Source organism: Carya illinoinensis, chromosome 7 (genome assembly GCF_018687715.1).
Source record: "Carya illinoinensis cultivar Pawnee chromosome 7, C.illinoinensisPawnee_v1, whole genome shotgun sequence".
Classification (NCBI taxonomy): Eukaryota; Viridiplantae; Streptophyta; class Magnoliopsida; order Fagales; family Juglandaceae; genus Carya; species Carya illinoinensis.
The window spans coordinates 29140492-29155824 of NC_056758.1; the positions used below are offsets into that span (position 1 = coordinate 29140492).

General features: G+C 43.2%; 1 protein-coding gene across 1 annotated transcript; it reads left to right on the forward strand.

Annotated features, from left to right (window-relative positions):
• Positions 1-238: 238 nt before the first annotated feature.
• Positions 239-1539, forward strand: LOC122316678 (glutathione S-transferase-like). The gene is made up of 3 exons (XM_043133389.1): positions 239-621; positions 719-767; positions 864-1539. The coding sequence occupies exons 1-3, from the start codon at positions 472-474 to the stop codon at positions 1313-1315; spliced, it is 651 nt and encodes a 216-aa protein (XP_042989323.1). The 5' UTR covers positions 239-471; the 3' UTR covers positions 1316-1539.
• Positions 1540-15333: the final 13794 nt, after the last annotated feature.

Below are 15333 nucleotides of genomic sequence, written 5' to 3' on the forward strand. Positions count from 1 at the left end.
AAAAATTTGAAAAAATTTTAATAGTAAGATAAAAATTTTAAATTTAAGATAAAATTTTTTTTTTGGATCAAATCGAAACCTAAGTGTTGGGGTCTACATTACCCATAAATCCAATATGTCTTAACATTTAAACATCTTTACAGCTGTAGCCCAGAGCCCTTCCCTATCTCAATTTATGCACTGTGATGGTTACTTTTTCATTATGCGCCTAAAAAAGACATACGAAAACACCCCATAAACGTTAATCATTCAGCACGTAAATATAGGGGGAAAATGCCAGAAATACCAAAACAAAGTGGGATTGAAATAATCTTCTGCCACGTACCTTGAAATCAAAGCATTCTAGAGGAGAAGTGAGGCAGTCTAACTCCATAATATACATATAGGGATCGAGCATCTCCTCTCAGCGCTGATCCTTGGTATATCTCCTCTCTCTTCTTATTTCTCGATCATAAGTCACCATTCACAATTATGGCGGCCATCAAAGTACATGGATCCCCTTTCTCAACAGCTACTGCTCGAGTTCTGGCTACCCTCTATGAGAAAGAGGTTGAATTTGAGTTCGTTCCCGTAGACATGAGAGCTGGTGATCATAAAAATGAGTCCTTCTTGTCCTTCAATGTAAGGAAAAAGAAGCCATTAATGTACCGCAACGGTTTGAATGAATTGTTAGTACTTCTATAATTCTGCTGAATCTAATTTATTGTTGTGGATGCAGCCGTTCGGTCAAGTTCCAGGCTTTGAACATGGAGATCTAAAGCTCTTTGGTAAAGTTCATATGCAACCGGCAGAGATTACCTAATACTTTTAGTGCATGAATGCAATTAGTGTGATTGTCACGATTGGACCCTTTTTCACTGCAGAATCAAGGGCAATTACGAAGTACGTTGCCAACGAGTATGCTGAGAAGGGGACCGAACTGGTATTCGGAGACTCTAAGAAGAAAGCAATCATAGGGGTGTGGATGGAGGTGGAGGCCCACCAATTTGACCCGGTAGCTACAAAGCTTACCTGGGAGCTAGCAGCCAAGCCAGCGTTTAGCATGGGCGCTACAGATAAGGCAGTTGTAGAGGAGAACGAAGCTAAGCTGGCTAAACTCCTTGATGTCTATGAGTGTCGACTGGCTGAGTCAAAGTACCTGGGATGTGAAAGCTTCACCTTGGTAGATCTGCACCACCTGCCCGGTATACATTACTTGATGGGCACTGAGATTAAGAAGCTCTTTGATTCCCGCCCCCATGTCAGTGCGTGGATAGCCGATATCACATCTAGGCCAGCTTGGTCGAAGGTCCTCGCCATGCAAAAGCAAAAGTAATCAGTAAACTGTCGTGGTGCTCTAGGGGCCGGGTCATTCGAACTCAATAAGTATGTGTTTTTTTTTTCCTTCATTTTTTGTTCCTAGTGTTTCAATCGATCTCCCCCTGTTCGGGGTCGGGACCTGTGCTATTGGGTTGTTTTCTCTGAGTTGTTACTGGTGTTTTGCCTTCAATCTTTAAGTTGAAGGGATTCAAGTTTATGCAGTATTCCGTTGTTTTTCAATTGTTATTCTTGCACGGCTAACTGTTAAGATTAAAAAGAAAAACTAACTCAAATATTTCCACTCTTCAAGTGAGATTCTCGTCTCTGATGTATCCCCTAGCCGCGTGAGCGATTAATTTTCATGAAAAAGGTGAATACGCTTAAAGTTTTAATTAAAGGAACCTTTCGTTTAGTTTTAAATACAGGTTATTGTTTAGACCTTCATAATGCAGTCCTTGTTTCTTCCGTGAGACGTAATTTGCTTTCCTTATTTAGACTTGACATTGATGGTTATTCATTTTTCTTTCATAATGGCATTTTTAATTTGTTGAAAAATACCTTAATTATTGGTTTTGTGTTTCTTTCCAAGGGTCTTTATCGATTTTTTCTTGATAATATTTTTGTCAAACATGTCTACACCTAACATCATGAAGCATATATTGGAGCTAAAAGAAACATGATGAATGAGAATTCTTATGACTTGTGGCATAAAAGATTGAGGCATATCTCTCACGATTAGTAAAACAATGGATACTTGTGTATTTAAATTTTACCAATCTTGGGATGTGTGTGGATTTTGTTAAAGGAAAGCTAACTAAACATACCAAAAAAAGTGCCGCAAGAAGTAAAAAGCTTCTGGAAATAATACACACAAATATGTGGACCATTCTCCACTAAATGTTTTGATGGAGAAAAGTATTTTATTACATTTCTAGATAATTTTTCACGATATATAGATATATATATATATATGCTACATGCGAAGTCTCAATCTATTTCTTTGGTTGAGGTATTCCTCATGGAGGTTGAAAGACAATTAGATAAAAGGGTGAAAACCATTGAGTTCGATCGAGGTGGCAAATTTTATGGGAAGTAAGATCAATCGAGTTGTAACCCTAGCCAATTAGCCATACTTCTTGAACAATATGACATTGTTGTGTAATAAACAATTCCAGGAACACTTCAGTAGAATGGTGTTGCTAAAAGGCATAATTAGACTTTATTGGATATGGTTAGAAGTATGATAAGTAATTTTGCCTTACCCAATTCATTGTGAAGTAATGTTATTAAGACGATAATGTATATCTTGAACCGTTTCCTAGTAAGTCAGTTCCAAAAACTCATTTCGAGTTATGGACCCATCGAACACCAAGTTTAAGGCACATGCATGAACGAAGTTGTCCAACCAAAGCAAGACTTTATAACCCATATGAAAAGAAGTTGGATCCTAGAAAAATGACTGGATACTTTATTAGTTACCAAGAGAAATCCAAATGGTATGAGTTCTATTGTCCTAATTATAGTTTGAGAATAGTAGAAATAGGAAATGCCAAATTCCTTGAACATGGCAAGATCGGTGGAGCATGAAATCTAGAAATGTGATCTTTAAAGAAGTACGAGTTGATGTCCTTTTTCTAGTAACTTTAGAAAAGATAGTGGTTCATGTGACTAATCATTATAATTTTTTTTTATTACATGGAACAAGTAAATGATCATTCATCTCACAATGAAGACACTGCTTATGAACCAAATATGGAGTCACCAAAATGTGTAGTCTTGTGCATATCTCAAAGAGATAGGAGACCTACCATTTCGGCATATTACATGGTGTATCTCTAAGAATTTGAATTTGATACTAGGACAAGTGAAGATCCACTAATGTTTTCACAAGTTCTAGAAAAAAGTGACTCTACTATTTGGATCAATTAAGAAAGAAAAATTGAAATCCATGAATCATAATCAAGTTTGGAATCTCGTCGAATTGTTTGAAATGTATAAAAAATTCTGGTTGTTGATGGGTATTTAAGACAAAACGCAATTCAAAAGGCAAGATTGAATGATATAAGGTTAGACTTGTTGCTAATAGTTTCACTCTAAAAGAAGGCATTGACTACAAAGATAATTTTCTTCGACATCTAAAATAGACATTTTGAAGATCATTATGACATTAGTGGCTAATTATGATTTAAAGTTACATTAGCTGGATGCCAAAATGATATTTTTAAATGGAATTTTGGATGAAAATGTCTGTATGGAGCAGGTAGAAGACTAATCAAAAAAGGACAAACGTCAATTAGTATGTAGACTCAGGAAATTAGTACATGGGCTTAAACAAGTCTCTTGACAATGGTATTTAAAGTTTAATAATACCATTAATACATTTAGATTTAAGGAAAATATTTTTGATCGATATATATATATATATATATATTTGAAGGTAGTGGGAGTTGGTTTATGTTTATGATCTTGTATATTAATATATCTTATTGGCCAATAGTGATCTTGGTATACTTTATGAAACCAAAGGCTTTCTCTCCATGAACTTTGCAATGAATGTGACGCCCCCAAATCCCCACGCCCGAACACAGGGAAATCTAGACGTCCGGATGGTGACAACCCGGGTCACCATCCTATCGACGGGTGCCAAATGTGTGCAAGGCAACATATGTGCACAAAGAAACACGCAGCGGATAAAGAAAGTCATAACTAAGTACCAGAATTTTTCTTAACGTAATACAAGCTGTTTAAAACATACATAAATAAAATATTACAAAAACACAAATACAGTTTTAAACCAAATATAAAGCATAGCATCAGCAACTCGGCGGAGCCGCATCCTCGGGCTCAGCCTCCTCCTTTTCGTCCTCCAACTCTGCACCAAAAGCTACGGAACCAAAAATAGTACCGCAGGTAAGTAAAACCCAAACACTACCAGATAAAAACACATAGAACTCAAACAAAATGCATGAAGCATGCCCGATGCACAAAACCCAAAAACATAATTTTCCACACACGCCAAAAATCACATTTGGCCCAAAAACACTTCTTTTCCAAAAACCACGCCAAAAGTCACATTTGGCCGTTACTCATCTCAAACCAAAAACCATTTTATCCGTATGCGCCATAACCTCCCCTAAGGGTCATCCGCACACCCTGGCTCCAGTGCCACACCGCAGAGTACCACCACGCATGTGACACCTAACGAGCGATGCCCAGTTCCACGCCCCGCGTGTTCGTAGCCAAGCATCCTCTAGCCCTCACCAGCGAAGGGCCACAGAGTCGGTGCGTAGAGCGATGCCCGGTTCTGCGCCCGGCGTGTTCGTAGCCAAGCAACCCCTAGCCCCCGCTCCCGTCGTCTAGCGACAACCCAGGGGACATCACTCAGTTTATTCCGCTTCCGAGTGACCAGAGGAGCTCCACCGAGATAATACCCCATCCCGGCTTGGGGTCGTGATACACACGCACCCGTAAGACCATTTACGCCAATACACAGGCTTTTCACACTATTTCACAACACACGTGCATGCACCATGCAATGCCATAACAATGCATGATAAAATAATCCAACAACATAAATCAAATAAACAGGCAACTCCGTCCTCCATCCATCCGACCCCAGAACTCCTCGGACTCAGTCCGGAATCAACCAACCAGCAGATAAAATTATTGAATGAGCAATATATTTTTAAATCTGAAAATAGGGTTTGGAAAATACTTACAGCGCTATATGGCAATTTTAGAAAACGCGCGGCGTTGCAAACGGCAGAGAAAAAGCAACGTCACAGTGAAAATTCACTGTGGCCGTGGGTTGTGAAAAATTCACTTTTGAACGGGGACAAACTAGGGCTTGGGATCGATAGGGAATGGTCTAGGGATGATTCTGAAACTATTGGAAGTGGTGGTTGGCCGTGGGTGGCGGCAGAAACGGCGGTGGGAGGCCGGATTTCCCAAAAAGGAAAGCTAGCTCGTAGGAGCTGTTCCGGTGGTCGTTGGAGGCCGGAAATAGGTGGGTTAGGATGGCAAGGGACCGGTGATGAAGTGGTGAAGAAATGGTGGCCGGAGGTGGAGCGACGGCGGCGGATCGGAGCCAAAGCCGTGCGGGCTTCAAAGGGATTTTCTGGCCAAACGGCCGATCGGTTGGGGGTGAGTTTCGGTGGGGAGGTGCGCCGGAGGAAGACGAACCGAACGGTACCGGCGGTGAGCCGCACGGTGGCCGGACGGCAGTAGATCGGGGGTGAGAGGCTTCCGGCGTGAGGGAGAGAGAAGAGAGAGAGAGAGGCCGGGGGGGTCGACGCGGGGAGAGAGAGGGAAAAAGAAAAGAAAGAAAAAAAAAAGAAAAAGAAAGGAAAAAGAAAGAAGGAAAAAGAGAAAAAGGAAAAAGAAAAGGAAAAGGGAAATAGATGTAGGGAAAAGACGAGGTCTAATCCTCAGTCCGGGAAAAACAACACTAAACCGCCGCGAAGATATTAAAAACCACAAAACAACTAAAAGAAATAAAACACAACATCAATTAAATTAAAAACTAACAATTTTTAAAACGCAAATAAATTAAAATAAATAACTAATATATTAATTAAAATAAAAACAACCATTTCAGTGAAAATACACTCAAAAGCGGGTCATCACATCCTCTCCTCCTTAAAAACAAATTTTGTCCTCGAAATTTGCAGATCAACCACCAACTTAAAGCAAGCCACAAGAAAGCACATAAACCAACTGTGATCAAGATTAAGATACATACCTTCTCTATTCGAGCAAGTACGGGTACTGCTCCCTCATGTCCGCTGCTCGCTCCCAAGAGAAGTCTTGAGCTAACAGATCTCCCCAAGCCACTTTAACCAAAGGTATCGTCTTGGACCTCAGCTGTTGCTCCTTCCAATCCAAGATCTGCGACGGAACAACTTCATAAGTGAGATCCGGTTGCAACTGAATACCCGCTGGGTCGACGAAGCGTGGCTCTTGCGGTCCAAAGCTCTTCTTCAAGGATGATACGTGAAAGACATCATGAACATTTCCAAAATAATCTGGCAAAGCAACTCTATAGGCGACGGACCCTACTCTCTCCAGAATCTAAAAAGGGCCGACGTACCTCGGATCTAGCTTCCTCTTCTTACCAAAACGCTTAACACCTCTCATGGGAGAGACTTTAAGGTAAACCCAATCACCAACTTCAAAAGAAAACTCTCTCCTCCTGGTACCAGCGTAGCTTTTCTGGCGACTCTGCGCTGCCGCCATTTTATCTCTGATGATCCGGACTTGGCTTTGCATCTCTAGAATTATTCCGGGTCCGATTACCCTACTCTCTCCAACTTCATCCCAACACAAGGGCGACCTGCACTTTCTCCCATAAAGAGTTTCATAGGGAGCCATCTGAATGGTCGCATGGAAGCTGTTATTGTATGCAAACTCGATGAGCGGCAAATGATTTTCCCAACTCCCTTGGAATTCCATGACACATGCTCGCAACATGTCTTCCAGGGTCTGAATGGTGCGCTCTGACTGGCCGTCTGTCTGCGGGTGATAAGCAGTACTGAACTTCAACTTAGTACCCAAAGCTGCCTACAAACTCTTCCAGAACTGCGACGTAAACCTCGGGTCTCAATCCGACACTATACTCTTTGGTATGCCGTGTAGCCGCACTATCTCTTTGACATACAAACAGGTCAACTTACCTAAAGAGTCGGTGTTATTAACAGGCAAAAAATGAGCACTCTTCGTTAACCGGTCCACAATCACCCAAACAGAATTCTTCCCACTAGGCGTTCTCGGCAAACCCACTACAAAGTCCATCGTGATGTCATCCCACTTCCACTCAGGAATAGGGAGGGGTTGGAGCATACCTGCAGGTCTCTGATGCTCGGCCTTTACCTGACGACATGTGTGGCATTTCTCAACATATAAGGCAACGTTCTTCTTCATTCCATCCCACCAGTAATTTTTCTTCAAGTCCCGATACATCTTTGTACTACCGGGATGAACTGAATAAGGGGCCGCATGAGCTTCCGCCATGATCCGCAATTTGAATTCAGAGTCCTTGGGGACCACTCTGCGATCTCGGAACTAAAGTATCCCATCGTTATCCATGCTATAATGCAACGGCCCTCGAGATTTTCTGACTCTTTTCCTGATGTTCAGCAGCTTCGGATCCTTTCTTTGGAGAGTTTTCAATTCTTCAAAATCAGTTACCCGAATATCAAGAACTGAAGACAAAATCTCCACTTGCTGCGAACTCTCTATAAGGAGCCTTCTCATCCCACATAGCAACGAATCCAATTCTGACGGCTCGGCTTCATCTTCCAAGTGTGACTTCCGGCTCAAAGCATCAGCAACTTGGTACTTGATCTCACACTGATAGTCACTGATTAGCTCCAGCCATCGCCTCTGCCTCATATTCAGATTTTTCTGGGAAAACAAATGCTTCAAGCTCTTGTGATCAGTAAATACCTCGCAAGCTTCCCCATACAAGAAGTGTCGCCAGATTTTGAGAACAAAAACAATCGCAGCCAATTCTAGATCGTGCGTCGGATAATTCTTCTCATGGTCCTTTAGCTGACGAGATGCATAGGCTACAACCCGTCCTTCCTGCATAAGGACACAACCCAACCCAAACTTAGACGCATCACTGAAGACTACAAATGGCTTATGCGGTTCTGGGAGCGCTAACACTGGTGCCGTCGTCAACCTGTTCTTTAATTCCTGGAAGCTTCTCTCACATTTCTCTGACCAAACAAATTCTGTATTCTTCCGAGTCAAAGCTGTGAGAGGTCCGGATAGGCGAGCAAAACCCTCTACAAATCTTCGGTAGTATCCGGCGAGCCCCAAGAAACTCCTGACCTCGCGCACTGTAGTCGGGCGCTGCCATGACAAAATGGCTTCTACCTTACTAGGATCAACCGCTACTCCGTCTCGGGAAATTACATGCCCAAGGAATTTAACTTCTTCCAACCAGAATTCACACTTGCTGAGCTTGGCGTATAGCTGGTGTTCTCTCAATCTCTCAAGTACCAGACTAAGATGATACACATGCTCTTCAACATCTCGGGAATAGATCAGTATATCATCAATAAATACTACCACAAAGGAATCCAGATAAGGCCGAAACACTCGATTCATTAAATCCATGAAAGCTGCAGGGGCATTAGCTAACCCAAACGGCATCACCTTAAATTCATAATGCCCATACCTCGACCTGAAAGCAGTTTTAGGCACATCCTGGTCTCTGATTCTCAGCTGGTAGTATCCCGACCCCAGATCAATTTTTGAGAACACGGCTGCTCCTTGAAGCTGGTCAAATAAATCATCAATCCGCGGGAGAGGATATTTATTTTTGATGGTCACCTTGTTCAATTCCCGATAATCAATGTACATACGGAGGGTTCCATCTTTCTTTTTAACAAATAAAACTGGTGCACCCCACGGCGACGTACTAGGCTGAATAAATCTCTTCTCTACCAGTTCTTGTAACTGAGTCTTCAACTCTTTCAATTCAGCCGGTGCCATGCGATAAGGAGCTTTATGCACAGGAGCCGCTCCAGGTTCCAAGTCTATAACAAATTCCATCTCTCGCACAGGGGGTAGTCCGGGCAAGTCATCCACAAACACATCGGGGAATTCTTCCACAACTGGAATGTCTGCCAAAGACTTCTTCTCAGACGGCGTGGACACAATCTCTCTTCTTGCTTGAATCGCCGATATAATTATCGGCTTTTCTTTTAATTTACTCCCCGTAAATTCCAGACAATCACCATCTGGAAGCTGAAAGCTAATTATCCGACTTCTGCAATTAATACTCGCAGAATATCGGTATAGCCAATCCATCCCGAGGATGATGTCGAAGCCCAATAGCTTGAACACACCAAATCAGCATCCAAGAACCTTCCCTCAAAATTTAACGGGCATCCCAAAGCAACCTTGGAACACCACACCATCTCACCATCGGGTAGAGCCACTACCATAGACTTCGGCAACGGTTCCGTGATCAAATTACACACCCGAGCAAACGTGGAAGATACAAACGACTGTGAAGCACCGGAATCAAACAAAGTACAAGCATAAAACTCATACAAATGGACTCTTCCTGAACCAAACACATCAACCCATGAAATCCAAAAAGCAAAGAATAAACCACATACACCAAAAATTAAATCCAACTTAAAATTAAATTAATCCATACCTGTAATTACTCCAGCATCATGGGTCGCTGGCGCCTCATCATCCACTTCTCCGGGTGTGACAGCATAAACCCGGGCTTGCACTGCTTGTCTCGGGTTGGTTCTTCCACCGTGTCTACCTCCACGGCTTCCTTGAACTCTGACGGGGCAATCCCGAGCGATATGTCCCACTTGGCCGCACCGGTAACACTGGGGTCCGCTACTCATCCGACACTCGCCCTCATGAGCTCTATTACAAGCTCCACAAATAGGCACCCGTCCTCCCATACGAACACCTGAGGACGTTTGAGGTCAAGTTCCGGTCCGTTGAACAAACTTCTGGGGCAAACCCGAGCTGCTTCCTTCACCAGAAAACTCCGCCTCTTATGCCCTGGAGGGGAGCCCACACTCAGATTATTTTCCCGCTCCACAAAGGTGGCCACATCCACTAATTCCTAAAAAGTGGATATTCGATGGCTGACCACCATACGGCGTATGTCATGGCGTAGCCCCTCCTGAAAACGATCTGCTCGCATCTCCTCAGTGGCGACAAGGTGAGGAGCAAATCGCTCAAGTTCTATGAACCTCCGGGCGTATTGTTCCACTGTCGCGCCCCCTTGGACCAGATTGGAGAACTCTCTTGCCTTTTGCTTTCTTACCGATGCGGGAAAGAAGCGGTCATTGAACTCCTTCTTGAAACGCTGCCAGGTCACCGCAGCGAAAGATCCCAGTTCAGATTCCAGCATCACCCTCTTGGTATCCCACCAATCAGAAGCGGTACCTTGCAAGAGATAGCTGGCGTAGAGTACTTGTTGTGCCTCAGTGCATCCACACACCTCAAAGGTTTTCTCCAGATCTTTGATCCATTTTCCAGCCTGAAGTGGATCCTCATTTCCAGTGAAGTGTGGAGTCCTATGCGCCAGGAAGCGCTCATAGGTGCATCCGGCTTGCACCATGCTACTGGACCCTCCTGGATACATCCAAGGCCCTCCCTGATATGGCCAAGGACCTCCCGGTTGTGGCCAAAACCCTCCTTGTTGTGGACAAGGCCCTCTTGATGGTGGACAAGGCTCTCCTGATGGTGGCCAGGGACCCCCTTGTTGTGGCCAAGGTCCTTGTTGTGGCCAAGGCCCTGTCTGTTGAGACCTCGCGCTCTGCTGCATAAATTTCATCATCTGCCATATTGCTTCGGCTATGGAGTCATCCCTGGAGGTATTGTCCCGTGGTTCCTGAGTAGATTTCCTTGGTCTCCCCATTCTCCTGCCACAACACCACTCTTGACCCTCCTTTAAGAAAACAAATAAAACCATCATAAAACCAACAACCAACAAAACAAAACCAAAGACCAACACCACATCACACCAAAACAAAAGAAACAACTTGCAAATACATAACCAAATAAATAAAAACAAACAAACAAGCTCAAACAAATAAAACAAATAAAATAACTGTACTTAACATAATTTTTTTAAAACACAACTTAAAAAAAAAAAAAAAAAAAAAACATTCTGGTACTACCTACTGGACATGTGGTTTTACCCAGAGCCAAACCGCTCTGATACCACCTGTGACGCCCCCAAATCCCCACGCCCGAACACGGGGAAATCGAGACGTCCGGATGGTGACAACCCGGGTCACCATCCTATCGACGGGTGCCAAGTGTGTGCAAGGCAACATATGTGCACAAAGAAACACGCAGCGGATAAAGAAAGTCATAACTAAGTACCAGAATTTTTCTTAACGTAATACAAGCTGTTTAAAACATACATAAATAAAATATTACAAAAACACAAATACAGTTTTAAACCAAATATAAAGCATAGCATCAGCAACCCGGCGGAGCCGCATCCTCGGGCTCAGCCTCATCCTCTTCGTCCTCCAACTCTGCACCAAAAGCTACGGAACCAAAAATGGTACCGCAGGTAAGTAAAACCCAAACACTACCAGATAAAAACACATAGAACTCAAACAAAATGCATGAAGCATGCCCGATGCACAAAACCCAAAAACATAATTTTCCACACAGGCCAAAAATCCCATTTGGCCCAAAAACACTTCTTTTCCAAAAACCACGCCAAAAGTCACATTTGGCCGTTACTCATCTCAAACCAAAAACCATTTTATCCGTATGCGCCATGACCTCCCCTAGGGGTCATCCGCACACCCTGGCTCCAGTGCCACACCGCAGAGTACCACCACGCATGTGACACCTAACGAGCGATGCCCAGTTCCACACCCCGCGTGTTTGTAGCCAAGCATCCTCTAGCCCTCACCAGCGAAGGGCCACGGAGTCGGTGCGTAGAGCGATGCCCGGTTCCGCGCCCGGCGCGCTCGTCGCCAAGCAACCCCTAGCCCCCGCTCCCGTCGTCTAGCGACAACCCAGGGGACATCACTCAGTTTATTCCGCTTCCGAGTGACCAGAGGAGCTCCACCGAGATAATACCCCATCCCGGCTTAGGGTCTTGATACACACGCACCCGTAAGACCATTTACGCCAATACACAGGCTTTTCACACTATTTTACAACATACGTGCATGCACCATGCAATGCCATAACAATGCATAGTAAAATAATCCAACAACATAAATCAAATAAACAGGCAACTCCGTCCTCCATCCATCCGACCCCCGAACTCCTCGGACTCAGTCCGGAATCAACCAACCAGCAGATAAAATTATTGAATGAGCAATATATTTTTAAATCTGAAAATAGGGTTTGGAAAATACTTACAGCGCTAAATGGCAATTTTAGAAAACACGCGGCGTTGCAAACGGCGGAGAAAAAGCAACGTCACAGTGAAAATTCACTGTGGCCGTGGGTTGTGAAAAACCCACTTTTGAAAGGGGATAAACTAGGGCTTGGGATGGATAGGGAATGGTCTAGGGATGATTGTGAAGCTATTGGAAGTGGTGGTTGGCCGTGGGTGGCGGCAGAAACGGCGATGGAAGGCCGGATTTCCCAAAAGGAAAGCTAGCTCGTAGGAGCTGTTCCGGTGGTCGTTGGAGGCCGGAAATAGGTGGGTTAGGATGGCAAGGGACCGGTGATGAAGTGGTGAAGAAATGGTGGCCGGAGGTGGAGCGACGGCGGCGGATCGGAGCCAAAGCCGTGCGGGCTTCAAAGGGATTTTCAGGCCAAACGGCCGGCTGGTTGGGGGTGAGTTTCGGTGGGGAGGTGCGCCGGAGGGAGACGAACCGAACGGTACCGGCGGTGAGCCAGACGGCGGTAGATCGGGGGTGAGAGGCTTCCGGCGTGAGGGAGAGAGAAGAGAGAGAGAGGCCGGGGGGGGTCGACGCGGGGAGAGAGAGGGAAAAAGAAAAGAAAGAAAAAAAAAAGAAAAAGAAAGGAAAAAGAAAGAAGGAAAAAGAGAAAAAGGAAAAAGAAAAGGAAAAAAGGAAAAAGATGTAGGGAAAAGACGAGGTCTAATCCTCAGTCCGGGAAAAACAACACTAAACCGCCGCGAAGATATTAAAAACTACAAAACAACTAAAAGAAATAAAACGCAACATCAATTAAATTAAAAACTAACAATTTTTAAAACGCAAATAAATTAAAATAAATAACTAATATATTAATTAAAATAAAAACAACCATTTCAGCGAAAATACACTCAAAAGCGGGTCATCACATCCTCTCCTCCTTAAAAACAAATTTCGTCCTCGAAATTTGCAGATCAACCACCAACTTAAAGCAAGCCACAAGAAAGCACATAAACCAACTGTGATCAAGATTAAGATACATACCTTCTCTATTCGAACAAGTACGGGTACTGCTCCCTCATGTCCGCTGCTCGCTCCCAAGAGAAGTCTTGAGCTAACGGATCTCCCCAAGCCACTTTAACCAAAGGTATCGTCTTGGACCTCAGCTGTTGCTCCTTCCAATCCAAGATTTGCGACGGAACAACTTCATAAGTGAGATCCGGTTGCAACTGAATACCCGCTGGGTCGACGAAGCGTGGCTCTTGCGGTCCAAAGCTCTTCTTCAGGGATGATACGTGAAAGACATCATGAACATTCCCAAAATAATCTGGCAAAGCAACTCTATAGGCGACGGACCCTACTCTCTCCAGAATCTGAAAAGGGCCGACGTACCTCGGATCTAGCTTACTCTTCTTACCAAAACGCTTAACTCCTCTCATGGGAGAGACTTTAAGGTAAACCCAATCACCAACTTCAAAAGACAACTCTCTCCTCCTGGTATCAGCGTAGCTTTTCTGGCGACTCTGCGCTGCCGCCATTTTATCTCTGATGATCCGGACTTGGCTTTGCATCTCTAGAATTATTTCGGGTCCAATTACCCTACTCTCCCCAACTTCATCCCAACACAAGAGCGACCTGAAAAATATGTTGAAAAAGCACCTCCATAGATTATTCGCTCGGGCAGTGCTCTATAGCTCGAGTAAAGCTTCAGAATAGAGAGTTTGTGCATCACCTACGCTTGATAGTCAACTTGAGCAAGACCCAAACCATGAGTTCATTCGAGACTTAGCTCGAGCAAGTGCCAACCAAAGAGCTCGCTCATTTGTTGCTCGACACTTAGCTCGAGCCCAATGCCAACCCTAATATTCACTCAAGCGAATGTTCGAGTTTAGGGCTTCTTGAGCCTTGTTCTATAAATACATATTTTTCTTCATATATTAGATAACTTTTCAGCAATCGTATTACACACACACACACACAGAATTCTTTTGTAAACAATTATGAGAGCTCATTAAGTGTATTGGGATTGAAGATTCTGTGATTGATCACTTATACTTCACCTTTATTGATAGTGAATTCATTGAGTTCAACCCCGCCAATGGACGTAGACTCACATTAAGCCAAACCACTTAAATCTTGGTGTTTTGTGTGTGATTGTGGAATTTTCTTTTATTTGCTTCTGCTATTATATTTCAAATTAGCTACTGATAGCCACTTAATCCTAACAAACAGGTATCATTGTGCCAAGCTTTGTGCAAGACCTTGAGGGATGACTATGGTAAAGTTTGAAGTGGAGTAGTCAAACTTTCAACAGTCAGAGCAGTTTCAGTTAATGGCACATCAAGATGAAGGCTTTGCCGCGACAACTAGATTTGTCAAAAGTATTGGATGAGAATGTGTCTAATGATTCTCTTGCAACATCAAGAGAAAAAGAAGAGAAGCACACAATACTATTCTATTGTCATTATCATATGGAGTTTTGAGGGAAGTTTCTGATGAAGAGACCACTACTATTCTTTGGAAGAAACTTGAGAGTATTATATGAAGAAATCACTCGCCAACCATTTGTATTTGGAGTAACGATTATACACTCTCAAGATGAGGGAAGATACTCCTATTTCAAATCATCTAGATGAATTTAATAAGATTATTATGGATCTGAGGAATATTGACATCAAGCTTGAAGAGGAGGATCAAGTCTTAATTGTTTTGTGTTCATTGCCTATTTTATTTGATCATTTTGTGAACTCGATGCTATATGGTAAAGATACGATCTCATTGGCAGATGTAAAATCTACTTTGAATTCTAAGGAGTTAAGAATAAAACTGGGTGTACAAGGCACAGATAGTCAAGTCTATGGCCTGTTTGGTAAATGTTCTTCTAGTAGTAGATCTAGGGAAAGAAGTTTGGAAAAAAGTAGGAGTAATTCTATTGGTAGCATTAAATTTAACAAGAAAAATGTTAAATGTCATTATTATCACAAATTTGATCATTACATGAATGAGGGTCTCAGATTGAAGAACAAGGAGGAAGGTAAAATTTCCTCTAATGTTGTTAGCATTGAAGAACAATCTAATAGCTCTAGTATTGTCCTAGCAATCAACCGGTCTAGCAGCCCTTTTTGTGACAAGTGGTTCATAGATTTAGCTTGTACATTCCATATGTGTCCCAGGAGAGATTGATTCA

What these genes read in the sequence shown, in the direction of transcription:
- LOC122316678 (XM_043133389.1), top strand. Translation starts at nt 472, where the DNA reads ATGGCGGCCATCAAAGTACATGGATCCCCTTTCTCAACAGCTACTGCT. An exon ending in AGTCCTTCTTGTCCTTCAAT is followed by an intron (nt 622 to 718) that starts GTAAGGAAAAAG and finishes TTGTGGATGCAG; the next exon opens with CCGTTCGGTCAAGTTCCAGG. An exon ending in TGGAGATCTAAAGCTCTTTG is followed by an intron (nt 768 to 863) that starts GTAAAGTTCATA and finishes TTTTCACTGCAG; the next exon opens with AATCAAGGGCAATTACGAAG.